The sequence below is a fragment of the Ipomoea nil genome, unplaced genomic scaffold (genome assembly GCF_001879475.1).
Source record: "Ipomoea nil cultivar Tokyo-kokei standard unplaced genomic scaffold, Asagao_1.1 scaffold2805, whole genome shotgun sequence".
NCBI classification, from domain to species: Eukaryota; Viridiplantae; Streptophyta; class Magnoliopsida; order Solanales; family Convolvulaceae; genus Ipomoea; species Ipomoea nil.
In genome coordinates, this window is record NW_017619233.1 from 2,652,985 (window position 1) to 2,666,639 (window position 13,655).

The following is a 13,655-nucleotide window of genomic DNA, read 5'->3' on the forward strand; positions in this document are numbered from 1 at the left end:
GTGGGGGAGGGGGGAGGGGGGAGGGGGGGGGGGGGAGCACACTACCGTATGTTGGAAACTTTTTAGCAAAAAATAAATGTCATTTTAAATGGCTAATTTGTGTCACAAATATGTGTGGAGTCCACTTTTGATTGAAGTCGGGTCAAATGGGTTCAAGATTTTGAAGTAAGATGAAAAAATTGGTATACTGTATACTCAAAGTAGATAATGGGTGAAAGAGAAAATTAATTTTCAAAGTAGACACATTTATGTTGGAAAATGAAGGTGGAAAGCCTTGGAAGTAGCATTTGTCCCACATTAAATGGGGAGTGGGTTTGCACTAGTATATATACAATTCCACTTTAGAAGGAGCTTGAATTGTATAGCATAAAAGCCCTCTCTCGCGCGTAGGTGGTAGGGGGGTTTCAAATCAAAGCTCAATATAATCGTGAAAATTCACTTCTTGGTGACATTATGCTAAAAAAATGAAAATTCACTTGTCGGTTAGTAAAATTTCGGGTATATCATTTTGAAACGCGTTAATTCTGATCATAAGGAATTAACTCTTGTAACCGTAGGTGGTAGGGGGTTTTAAGAATTAACTTTTGTAATTGTTGTGTTTTAATTTTTTAAATTAATTAAGTTATCTGTTATGAAGATTACAAATCTGATTTAATCCAAATGTTAATGTCATTGTTTATTGCGATATATATCATCATCTCCTATAAATAATACATTGGTATTGGGTAAATTTTTATGTTAATTGTTGAAAAACCTCAAAACTCTTTGTCTTTTCCTCTCTCTTAATCGAAAATCTTGTTAAAAATTTTGCAACAGTTCCGGAAAAGTTTGAAGTGTTCTCCTTGTGTTCTAGTTTGCCAAGAATAATATAGTTTGTGTAATGACAAATTTTCATTTTTTTGATAGTAATAATATAATAATAGGCTAACTAGATATTTTAGGTCTTATTCTACCTAGGCCCAAATTATAATTTAGTTGGTTAAGTTTTAATTTGGGCTTAGTCTATTCTTGGGCCCAATAATAATTGTATATCTTAAGCTTGAGAAGTCCATTAGGGGGAAGTAGATTATTCTGGAAACTTAGTAGAGAAGAAAGAGGGGAGAAGAGGCACACATTCTGCTTTTGGCGTAGCAAGAGGAAGCAAGCAATAGGTTTTGTTTTTGTGCTCAAAATAAAAAAAGACAAGGTAATTAATTTAGTTTTTGGCTGTTAAAAGAAGATATTAAACACTTTAGCTTCCCTGTTAATCTTTGTTGTATTTCGAAGCTCAAGAATGGGAATTCTAGTGAAGAATTGAAATTGCCCAGGGTTGTTTTTAAAGTGGGTGTTTTGGGATGGCTTTAGTAGGGTTATGTGCTATTTATTATTTTATTTTCCTTGCAAATCTACGATTTATTACCCATATTGCGGCTGATTTTTCTCTCTAATGAGCTACATCTTCTTTATTAAATTTTTGACCATACTTGTTTCAAGGAGAGTAATAGAGGTCTTAGGCTCATTATTTATATTTTTTTTGGGTTGTTTTAGTGTGGGGAAAACCGAAAACATGATTGTTTATAAATTTACAAGAAGAATTTGTAAATATTTGGAATGTTCGTAAGTTATAATGGTGTATGTATTTGATAGGTGACCGTGAAGGTTAGGGCATAAAGGAATTTCTATGCTTAAAAGCTTACTGAGGTAAGGGAACCTTGCACTTACTTACTCATCGTAACTTATATACCATAGCTTAAGTGATTGTAAAATATTGAAGCTATTCTTGAATATTATGGGCATGTTATGTATGATAAAGAATTAGTACATATCACGTGAAAATTTGGGAATTTGATGCATTTTAATGTTGATCATGGTATATATAGATTTTCAAATGTATTAATCATATTGGTGGTCTAACCACCCTTGTCTTGACTAGGAATGTTCCCTTGATTCCCAATTGGTGGTCTCACCACCCTTGATTTGGAACATTCCCTTGATTTTAATTGGTAGCTTTGCTACCCTTGACTAGTGTAGTTTTATTAATTGATCTTGGCTCATCCTATGAGTATATTGTAGTTCTCAAGTAAAATGGTGAGTTAGGTATGTAATATTTTTATTTATTTATTTCTATGATATTTGAGCACCGATCTAGGATTCATGACTTGAAGGGAAAACTTTGGAATTATTGATACTCTTATGCGATAAAACTGTATAAGAATACTAACGATTTTATTATACTTTTTATTAAACATCTTATGTTACCTTATTTATTTGTGGTCCTCTTATTCTTTATACTTGATGTGGTAGAGAAGTGTTATATGATGTACCATGCTTTGAGCTCACTTGCGTGTTCATGTTTTCAGATTAGAATGTTGATCGAGGTTAAGACAAGGGAGGTCACATGTTGGGGTTAAAGACCATGGGGTATTAGTCTAGTGTTTTGTGATCGAGGAGGACTACTTCTAGTCTTTTTGTGGAGATCAAAGTCCATAGTAGGACCTTGGATTTCAAGTTGTAATTTTGGACTATGTCTAGAAGCTTAAGTGTGTATATTATATTGCCAATTAAACTATCTTTGGGAGAAGGAACTTTAAGACCAAGATGTTGTTTAGGTTATCTTGTGATTGATATTTTGTTTAGCAGGCTTCGTATTATAACGATATTTTTTTTGTCGTAATAATACGGCCGGGTTACGCTCATTTTTGGGGTGTGACAGTTTGAGTGCTCAATTATATTACTATAATCAAATTTTAACCTCGGAAATCGACGCCACAATACTCATAATATCATCAAGAGGTAGCAAATTAATTTTAATTAGAAATGTGTGTATTACATATGACTTGAATTTTCCTTGTTTTGATTCTTTTTCCATTAGGATTATTTTTTAAAATTTTGAATCCCGTTATTATTTATATTTTTTATATATAATTTTGATTTATCGATTTATTCATCCATACACCATATTTTCATGGGTGAGTGGCCATCGATCTTGCTCCAATCCCCGAGGCTCCACCTTGCAATCTCCTAGCTTTACACCTCATTTGGACTCTACTTCCACCTTTTTTTTTTGCTTCTACCTTTCTATACTCCCAACATTTGTACCTTAACCACCAAATTTTGACCTTTATCTCAACCTACACCCCCTTCCCCACCCCTACACGGCTACACACACAATCTCTCTCTATAGAATGCAACTAATAACACCATAGAGTGCACCATCATATGTATATATGCAACAAACAAATGTACACTAATTTAACTTAGTTGTACGTTATAATGTTGATAGTTGTATTTCATAGTGTTACTAGTTTTAATTGCTTTAAAGTTTGAGTTATTTACAAAAATGTCAATACATTTTTCATCAAATACACTATGTAGCTTTGCTTAGTTACACTCGATCTATAATGTTGAAAGTTACACTTTAAAGTTTGTGTACAAAATTGCTATAAATCACATTTTTATCTCTAATTGTTTTAGATTTGTTAGATCTTTCTTGTTGGACAATTCTTATTGGTTCCTAGTTCTCTCTTGAGGAATGGTTCTCATGGGTGTGTATATATATATATATATATATATATATATATATATATATATATATATACACACACACACGCACACATATATAGGTATTGGATCAAAATGATAACAAGTCCTTAAGAGAGAAATAAGAACCAATCTTAGCCATACAACTGGAAAAATCGGATAGATCATATCAATTTTTTTTTAAAAAAATATGGTCACGTTTTCTTAATTATCACCAACTTTACTATGCATACTTAATTGAACACTAAAATCTGTAATTCTCGGACTTTTCCAGGTTTGCACATTTGAAATTTAGCTATTTCGCTGATTTTATAAAATTTACCAAGTTTACCTATTTAATTGTTAAAGATTGCATAGTCCAGTTCGGATTGCAGGCTGCAACTCACCTGCATGAAGCCGGAATCGCTAGTAATCGCCGATCAGCCATACGACGGTGAATTCGTTCCCGGGCCTTGTACGCACTGCCCGTCACACTATGGGAGTTGGCCATGCCCGAAGTCGTTACCTTAACCGCAAGGAGGGGGATGCCGAAGGCAGGGCTAGTGACTGGAGTGAAGTCGTAACAAGGTAGCCATACTGGAAGGTGCGGTTGGATCACCTCCTTTTCAGGGAGAGCTAATTCTTGTTGGGTATTTTGGTTTGACAATGCTTCACACCCCCAAAAAAGAAGGGAGCTACGTCTGAATGAAAGTATCTGTTCATAGCTACTTTCTCAACCAACTAACGCCTCCACTGGGAGATCGACTTCATGTCACTAGACCACAAGGTCATTGTCACTCTTTTTTCAAAAAAAAAAAAGTTGTCAATTATTTTGTCAACAACTTTTTTTTTTTTTTTTAATAATTAATTGATATTCATTGAGGGATGAAAACGAAAATCAATATCACGAAATAAAGAATCTTTATTAATTTTTGTCAATTTCAAAAATAACCCTTTAACCTAGCAAATTAACATACGAAAAATGTAAATAAATAATGAAAACACATAATAAATCACAATTAACTAATCAACTAATAAAACTAAAACATATACCTCAATTTTAGAGAGTTATGATTTATGAAGTTACATTGGATACTTGATGTCCTACATTATTAAAATATTAACAAAGGAACAAATAAACTAATAAAGAAAAATGGTAAATTTGATTATTTGGTTTATTTATTTTTATTTAATGAATTTGAGTTTTAATATATATTTTGATTTCATTCAATATATACATAAGATTATATTGAATAGTTGTATTTTATTTATTTTTTTACAATATAATAACTACAGTATAATTTATTTTAAATTGCTTTAAAATGAGATTAGCATACAAATTTTCAAAGCATAACAAGTAAAAGAGTACGTATACAATACTTGACATTACAAAACACGAATTTAAGCACATAGAATTAAATTGAAAATAAAAGATACGTTTCATTTAAACTAAAAGTTTGAATCGATCATTTATTTATTATTTAGAATATTTTATGCCAAACCAGGGAGAGGTAATGAAGTGGTAAACATACACACGTACTACATACTTCACAGGCATATATAATTATTAGGTAAAAGACCAGTTCTGTGCTTGAAGAAACTGCACCACCTTCTTCTCCAGGTGGAATGTTTTGGCGAGCACATCGTCTGAAATTGGTGGGGCGGGTCCAAACACGGCATTTGCAAGGACCACAAATCCTGGTTTTTGGCTATTGTAAGAGGCAAAGGCAGTAGCATTGGTGCGGCCAACGTTATAGAGGAAGTGAACAAGTCCCACAGGGAAAACGATGGCGTCCCCTGGGTTAAGAATTTTTGCGAAAAGTGTATTTTTTCCAATGTTTTGTGCGTTTGAAGTGACAAATCCAACATAGAGAGTGCCTTCTAGAACAAACACGACCTCGCTGCCTCGAGGGTGGTAGTGGAGTGGGATTAGGCCATTGGGCTCAAAATCTATTCGTCCAAATGATAACCCCATGGTGTTCAGCCCGGGGAATTGGTCAACATCTATAAAGTTTGATATTAGTCCCACAGAAGTAAGTTTTGTGCCTCCAGCAGGGGTGTTAAGCCCAGCAGCTAAGTAGAAATCATCTGCGGAAACAAGTTTTGGGTTCTTGCAAACCTTTCCATTCAGAAACACTGCATGTATCAACAACCAATATAATTATAATGCATGCACAATTATATTATCACTCTGTTTGGCATGCTTATTCGAAAAGTTAGCTAAAAGCTGAAAAGCCAGTAACTAATAAACTAACTAAATTGATAATAAACTAACTAAATTGAAATTAAATTGTTTGGTAACATTAATTGTTGAATTATAGTGTAAACAGATTAATGAAGGGTAAATTGTGTCATTTTTGTAAATTAATAAAAATAAAAAAATAAAAAGAAAAATTTAAAAAGTTAATAGTTTATTTTGAAACACTACTTAGGTTAGTGTTTCAAAATAAACTATTATTTTAAACTTCTCATGTTTTACCAAAGAGCTTATAACTTATTTATTACTTAAAATAAGCTATAAACTCTAAAATAAGTTTTACCAAATAGAGCTTACATTTAGTTAACCATCCAAGAATGAATTTTTTCTTTTTTTTTTGAATGCTACTAGCTCTATTACATTGTAATTTCTCAACCTACTGAAACACAAAGAGCCAATAACGCCTCTACTGAGGCTCGAAATCACAACCTTCCACTTGGAAGTCCACCCCGGATACCATTAGACCACATAGTCCTGGTCCAAGAATGAAATTAATTGTATGAACTATATATGAAGGTATATATAATAATAAAAATATAATGTGAATGTATAGTATACCGGCAGCTTTGGCATCAGGAACTGCAACACAAAAATCTTGCATAGGGCTAGGTTCATATGCACGACCAAACGAAGCTACTAAACCTAAAAGAAGTAAGGATTTCATGATGGGAAGACTCGCCATTGTTATTGCGGTTATGTTTCTTGATCTTTAACAAGATGGGTGTGTTGGATTCAAAATGAGAAAGGTACCTATTTATAAGTATTTTTATATTTTAAAAAATTGTTAAACATTTAGTAATATTTATTAGTTTGGTAGGAGAATTTAATTCAATAGTTAGTGGTTCTATTCTGTTATTAATATGTTATCCAATATGTTAACCTACTGGGAGAAGTAGGTTATGAATACATAAACGAAAATTTCACAATACTATACCACAATGATGGTCCCGCCGGTTAAATACAAGGAAAAGTCGGGCGGGAGAAGGAATAGACTTTTCTAAATTTTTAATGAAAATTCAAGGTGTGTTTGGTGCACATATGGGAATCAAAATCGGAATCGGAATCGAAATCGAAATCGAAATCGGAATCGGAATCGGAATCGGAATGTGTATCAAATATTTGGTAATGATAATTGGTTTTGGTTAAAGTATTTTGAATGTTTGGTAGTAGGGTGGAATGAGAATGATTATCAATATTGTTGTTTGATTATGTATGAGGATGAATAATGGAATGAAACTCTTATTTTATTAGGGAATGCGTTTTTCAATTAAGGGGTAATCAAAACTCATAGTAGTGTTCTAAAAACCTATCAACCAAACAATAACAATGACTTTGATACTCATTGTTCCTGATAGCTAAACTTGTCAACCAAACACCCCCTCAAATTTTAAGAACTCAGAATCCATTTGCAAATGCAGAAAATATTTTATGAAAAATGATTTATTTTTTGATAAATATTTTTATTTTCATGTATTTGTCTAAAAGTTAGAAAATAGTCTTAACCTGTTTGGCTGAAAGTTAGAAAATTATTATTATTATTATTATTTTTTTAACATGAACATAAATTTATTATAAAGTTATTTCTTATAAAATATTAATTATTTCAATAATAATAAATATTATTTATATTATAATTAAACTATAAATTAAATTTTTAATAGGGAAAATAACACTTTTGTCCCCTAAATTGTATGCTTATAGTATATTTGATGTATGAATATAATTATTTATGTATACACATTATCTACTCAATTATTTTGAAAGTGATGATACTTTTTCTCAGTCTCTGTTAAATGGCCGATTGCACTATTAGATATAAGGTTAAGCTAATGATAGTAACAAAGTTAATGCCAAATTTTGTGTTTATGTTTTAATTCTGTTACAAGCATTAACTTAACATTATTAATAAAGTATATTATTTTGGGTCAGGTTAAATGTGACCAGGAAGTCAAATGAAGGTGGAATGGTACGGTCAGGAAGCTAATTGAAAGTGAGAAATGTGCTCGGGAAACTAGCTATGGGTTCGACCATATAAGGTAAGGAACAAGTTTCGGGACCTCGGCATGTTTTCCACATGTCGAAAACATTTTGGGTGAACGGGCGGTGAATTTTACACTCTACACTTGTCTAAATAGAGTTGACAAGCCACGTGAATATGTAACGAGCCTTCATACGGTTGGGTTACGCTTATTTAAGGTTAATAATCGGTTATTGAAAGCTTTCCCAACCACAATTTGGCCAGGAATATGTGATTCTTTTATTAATTATGGTCAGTAAATGATAAATAAGCCGATCTGATTGATTATCGTTCATAATTCTGGTGAGTACAGTGGTCTATTAATAATGGGACCAAGTTGGTTTCGTGACCCAAGGATAGTCACTCGGCGGACTAACATCGATTTGAGTAAATAAAATAGAAATAATAGAAAGGAAAAAGAAAGAGAGACACAATATTTTTACGTGGAAACCAAACAGTAAAACCCACGGGCCTTTTTGGGCGGTGCCAAGTCGAAAATTCACTAATTTGTAAGTATTTTGTATATGTATCATGGACGGGTGGAGTGCTTATCTATAGAGAAAATGTTGACTGGCCTCCCTTCTCTTCTCATTTCTCCCTTCATTTAGAGTAGAAGAATAATAGAGCAAATACTAATTTTGGTCCAACGAGTATTAGCAAAATGTCAATTTTGGTCCACATGTTTAATTCCTACTAATTTTCATCCACGATTATTGTTTTAGTACCAATTTTCATCCACGATTATTGTTTTAGTGTCAAAATTCATCACGCTGGTCACCCATTCATTTAAGTCATGCCGAAATATGAAATTATTAAGGGTATTTCTATCATTTTCAAATTAAGATAACAATTTGAACATGAATAAAGAGATTTAAGCCATAAAGTCGATTCCAATTTGGAATTCTCATCCTCAAATTAAGGTAGGATGATGAGGAGAACTGCGAATTGTGATCGATTTTAGGGCTTAAATTCCTTTATTTATGATGAAAGTTGGATCATAAGTTGAAAAAGATGAAAATACCCTTAAATATTTTAGATTCCGACATGTCTTAAAAAAAGAGGTTACCATTGTGATGAATTTTGGCACTAAACCAATAGTCGTGGATGAGAATTGGTACTAAAACAATAATCGTGGATAAAAATTGATAGAAATTAAACATGTTGACTAAAACTGTCATTTTGCTAATACTCATGAGACTAAAATTGGTATTTGCTCAAGAATAATATATGGTGTGTAGGGGGGTATTCAAGGGTAGTTAATAGGGTAATAATGGGATTTAATGGGTGATGAATGAGAAATTAAATAGGTAATTAATAGGTTTTATGGGTATTTAAGGGGATTTATGGGTAATAATTAAGGAGATTAATTGTTATAATTGGGTAATAAATGGGTAATTATTTGGGGGTTATGTAGGGGTTTTGCGTATCCATCATCAGTCCATCACTTTCCTGTGTCTCGCGAAGCATGGCACAAGAAAGTACATTGTCGCATCTTAACATCAATTTAACAGCTGAATTCTAAACTAGAATTTGCCGACTTCTTTTACAAGGAGACGCGGTTGACTGAGCGCCGACTCCTTTTACAGGCCTCCAGTCAACCCTAACAACAACATTTTTCCAAATCCTTTTTTCAAGGAGGCACGGTTGACTGAGCGCCGACTCCTTTTACAGGCCTCCAAGCTCTAGCCAACCCTAACACCATCATTTTTCCCGACTCCTTTTTAAAGGAAGCGCGGTTAGACTGAACGCCGACTCCTTTCACAGCCCTCCAGCCAACCCTAACAACAATGATTTTCTCCGTCTCCTTTTTCAAGGAGGTGCGAGGTGAGTAAGCACCAACTCTTTTTCCTTGCCATTTTTCTATGGCCGATTGTTGAAGTTGACTACTTGAAAATTTTTAAGATATTTAATAAAATAAAATGCATCTGCGCGAGATGCGTCCCCTCGAAGGGGTATGGTCCGGGCCAATTAGTAAAATATATATCCTAAGTTAGTTCACTTCTTCCTACTTCAATGAGGCAGTCCCTTAGCATCTCGCTTCATGTTCTCAAACCTGCATAAATTAAATAAATAAATAAAAGACTTGTAAAAATCAGCCAATCGCCTCGCGTCCGAGGGTGCCTGACTACTCAAATTTATCACACCATTTAGGGACTGGCTGAGACCCAAGCTCAATCATTTTTCTCAATATCAACATGGTTCGTCTCGAACCTTAACTCACTCAAACCATTTAAAGGGCTGGTTAAACCGAACCTCATTTGGACCATTCTAAGGGTTGGCCAAGACCGAGGTTTGCTCAAACGGCTTGGAGGTCGCTTGAGACCTAAACTCACTTGGACCATTCAAAGGGTTTGCCAAAACCTAAGTTTTACTCGAACCATTTAAAGGGCTGGTAGACCACCCGAGTCAGTATTGGTTCGACCGACTACTTAATCGACCGAGTGGTTTTCTCTTTCTTTCTCCATTTGTCCTCTTTTTTTTTTTTTTTTCTTTTTTTTTTTTTTAAATATATCTTTGCAGCATGTACAAAGAATGATATACAATAAATATAAACTGCTAAACTTATATACAAATCATATCAATTTTTCTTTTAAACGCGATGACATTTTCATAATTATCACAAATTTTACTATGCAAATTTGAACACTAAAATCTGCAATTCTCAAACTTTTTCAAATTTGCACATTTATTAGTATTAACATTTTGCATATTTAGAATTAAAAGATTACACTTAAAGTTTTGATTTTAGAGTTTATGACGGAGTTTTTTGGGTATATAAAACTTGACAATTTGTATGGATTGAATACAAGATTATATTGAATAGTTAAATTTTAATTTTTTACCACATAATATCTTAGGCAATTCAAATATCAAATTAATTGAAAAGATTGTTTTAAAATACTCCCAAATCTGTAGCACCATTGTCCTCCAAATATAATATATCATAATAATCAAACCAAAAATTCTGTATCAAATTGTTCATTATATTCTACCACATTCACTTCATCTACAATGATTAGCAGCCATGGTTGAAACCCTTCAAGGTTGACAAAAGAGATAGAGACAAACACAAAACAAATAATGATAAAAGCATCATCAATCACATACAATAAAATTAAAAAGCAACATAAAATTAGAATTTACAATAAAGATAATAAATATCTTTTCACCTTCAAAATGGATCAAATAACATAGGAAAAATCTTTATTCACAACAAACGAAAAACCTTTATTCACAGAGATTGAACTATATTATAAGATTATAAGATTATAAGATTACCAACTCCACCAGAAATCAACATGTACTATAAACCGTAGAATTATAGTAATAATATTCACCTGGAAATCATGGAGTAAGCATCCCAATGTTTGTTGGTTGACTGGAACGTGGATATTCCTTGACAAATAACAGCGCATCAGCCGGAGTCTTATACCACTTTTTCTTATCTTGGGGGATAGGCTGGAAGCAGAGACAAAAACAGATTCCATTTGTACTTACTATTTGAAGAATCGAACGAAAATTCAGATTCAAAAGTATTATATGGAGGTGTTGAATTGTGTGGGCAGATTAAAAGATTTCTACTATTTATAGTACCATATATATATGTATATATTTGTATATTTATATATATATATATATATATATATATATATATATATAATTAGGCAAGAGACCAGTTCTGTGCTTGAAGATACTGCACGACCTTCTTCTCCAGGTGGAATGTTTTGGCGAGCACATCGTCTGAAATTGGCGGGTCGGGTCCAAACACGGCATTTGCAAGGAACACAAATCCTGGTTTTTGGCTATTGAAAGAGGCAAAGGCAGTAGCATTGGTGCGGCCAACGTTATAGAGGAAGTGAACAAGTCTCACAGGGAAAATGATGGCGTCGCCCGGTCCGGGCTAAGAATTTTGGCGAAAAGCGTATTTTTCCCAATGTTTTGTGCATTTGAAGTGACAAATCCAACGTAGAGAGTGCCTTCAAGAACAAACACGACCTCGCTGTCTCGAGGGTGGTAATGGAGTGGGATTAGGCCATTGGGCTCAAAATCTATTCACCCAAATGACAACCCCATGGTGTTCAGCCAATCATTATTCTATGGACCCGTGTCCAGCATGCATGCTGGACACGGTAACGGTGCCGTTAGTGGCACCGTTCTCCACTTTTTTATTTTTATTTTTATTTATTTTTTTATTTTTTAATTTCAGACCACTTTGTTATAAGAGTATATATGTTCATAATTGTAAGTTCATAATGTCAGAGCTCTGTGTTCATAATTGCATAACTGTACAGTCATAATTGCATAACTGTACATTCATAATTCAATAACTGTAAATTCATAATTTTCGAAACTCTATGTTCACAATTTTAGAGCTCAATGTTCATAATTTTATCATTATACGTTCATAATTGTAAGTTCATAATGTCAGAGCTCAGTGTTCATAATTCCATAACTTACATTCATAATTGCATAACTGTACATTCATAATTCCATAACTGTACATTTATAATGCCACAAATGAATAACGTCGTTAACACCGTTAACGCCAAGACAAAATCAATTTTTTTTTTTTTAACTGGAAGGCCGCGTTTTCCCTTAAAACGACGTCGTTTTGGACTAGTGTCCAATTGTAGACACGAGTCCACAGCATAATTTGCGGTGTTCAGCCCTGGGAATCGGTCCACATCTACAAAGTTTGATATTAGTCCCACAGAACTAAGTTTTGTGCCTCCAGCAGGAGTGTTAAACCCAGTAGCTATGTAGAAATCATCTTCCGTAACAAGTTTTAGGTTCAAACCTTTCCATTCACAAACACAACATGTATCAACAACCAATATAATTATAATGCGTGCACAATTATATTATCGCTAGATTTGGCATGCCTATTTGAAAAGCTGGCTAAAAGCTAAAAAGTTAGTAACAAGGATGGAGCCATAATGAGGTCAGTGGGGATAGCTGCCCCCTTCCTCCACCCCATCCCTATATATATATATATATATATATATATATATATATATATATATATATATATATATATATATACATAAAAGAGCGCTCATATGTGGTCATGTCATTAGGTGTGGTCGTGTGGTCGTATCTGTGTCGTTGAATCAGATTAATCTAACGGCAGTGGTAATTCTGAGGATTTTCGCGCGTTTTGGTAAGTGGGGGTGTTATGATAATTACAGTGACCATTTATAGTGGGCGGGTTCAAGAATACACCAACAGTGTTGACAACATACATCAATAGTGTAATAAAATACACCACAGTGAAACACACCAATGATGTATTCCCGTGTTATGGTAATTACAGTGGCCATTTATAGCAGTCGGGTTCCAGAATACACCAACAGTATTGACAATATGCACCAATAGTGTAATAAAACACACAACAATGAGATTTTCCCTATTCCGATGTTTTATGACGAGTTTACCCTTGCAGTTCGCTGGGTAGGAGAATATGCGCAAAAATACTGGAAAAATCTTGATTAATATGATTCATTGGATCCATCTAATCTAATGGCCTATAATTGACCATATGACCACACCTAACAACATGGCCACATGTGATCACCCCTATATATATATATATATATATATATATATATATATATATATATATATATATATATATATTGTATGTATAGGCCCCTTATATATACAATTAAATGTACAAAAACTTCAGGTTCTCCAAACGAATTCATCTTCAATCTTGAAAAACAGTCAGAGATTCAAGTTTCGTGTAGCATTGAAAATTTGTTCCAATGTGTTCCAATGTCTGATTGTAAGTATATTCGATCTTATGGTAAACTTTTCATCGTATGATTAATAAATTAGCTCTTTTTTTTTAAAAAAAAATGTACAAGAACTTAACCAATGGAT

General features: G+C 33.3%; 1 protein-coding gene and 2 long non-coding RNA genes across 5 annotated transcripts in view; 2 read left to right on the forward strand and 1 right to left on the reverse strand.

Annotated features, from left to right (window-relative positions):
* Positions 1 to 13,655, reverse strand: part of LOC109158258 (germin-like protein subfamily 1 member 20) — a 50,582-nt gene that overhangs the window by 27,567 nt on the left and 9,360 nt on the right. Inside the window, exons 1-2 of one of the 3 annotated variants that reach the window (XM_019306161.1) lie at positions 6,314 to 6,456; positions 4,948 to 5,634 (exon numbers count right to left, since the gene is read on the reverse strand). In XM_019306161.1, coding sequence (XP_019161706.1) covers positions 5,066 to 5,634; positions 6,314 to 6,437 — 693 coding nt within the window. In that variant the 5' untranslated portion in view covers positions 6,438 to 6,456 and the 3' untranslated portion in view covers positions 4,948 to 5,065. Of the gene's footprint in view, positions 1 to 4,947; positions 5,635 to 6,313; positions 6,457 to 13,655 lie in introns of those variants that run through there. The other 2 variants (XM_019306162.1, XM_019306159.1) reach the window with 2 other exon arrangements.
* LOC109158262 overlaps positions 1 to 13,655 on the forward strand; it is a 28,932-nt gene that overhangs the window by 7,463 nt on the left and 7,814 nt on the right. Inside the window, exons 2-3 of the long non-coding RNA XR_002050345.1 lie at positions 3,877 to 4,209; positions 13,100 to 13,101. This is a non-coding gene — a long non-coding RNA (uncharacterized LOC109158262). The remainder of the gene's footprint in view (positions 1 to 3,876; positions 4,210 to 13,099; positions 13,102 to 13,655) is intronic.
* On the forward strand, positions 1,083 to 2,618 carry LOC109158261. The gene is made up of 3 exons (XR_002050344.1): positions 1,083 to 1,186; positions 1,627 to 1,680; positions 2,340 to 2,618. It is a non-coding gene; the product is annotated as an uncharacterized LOC109158261 (long non-coding RNA).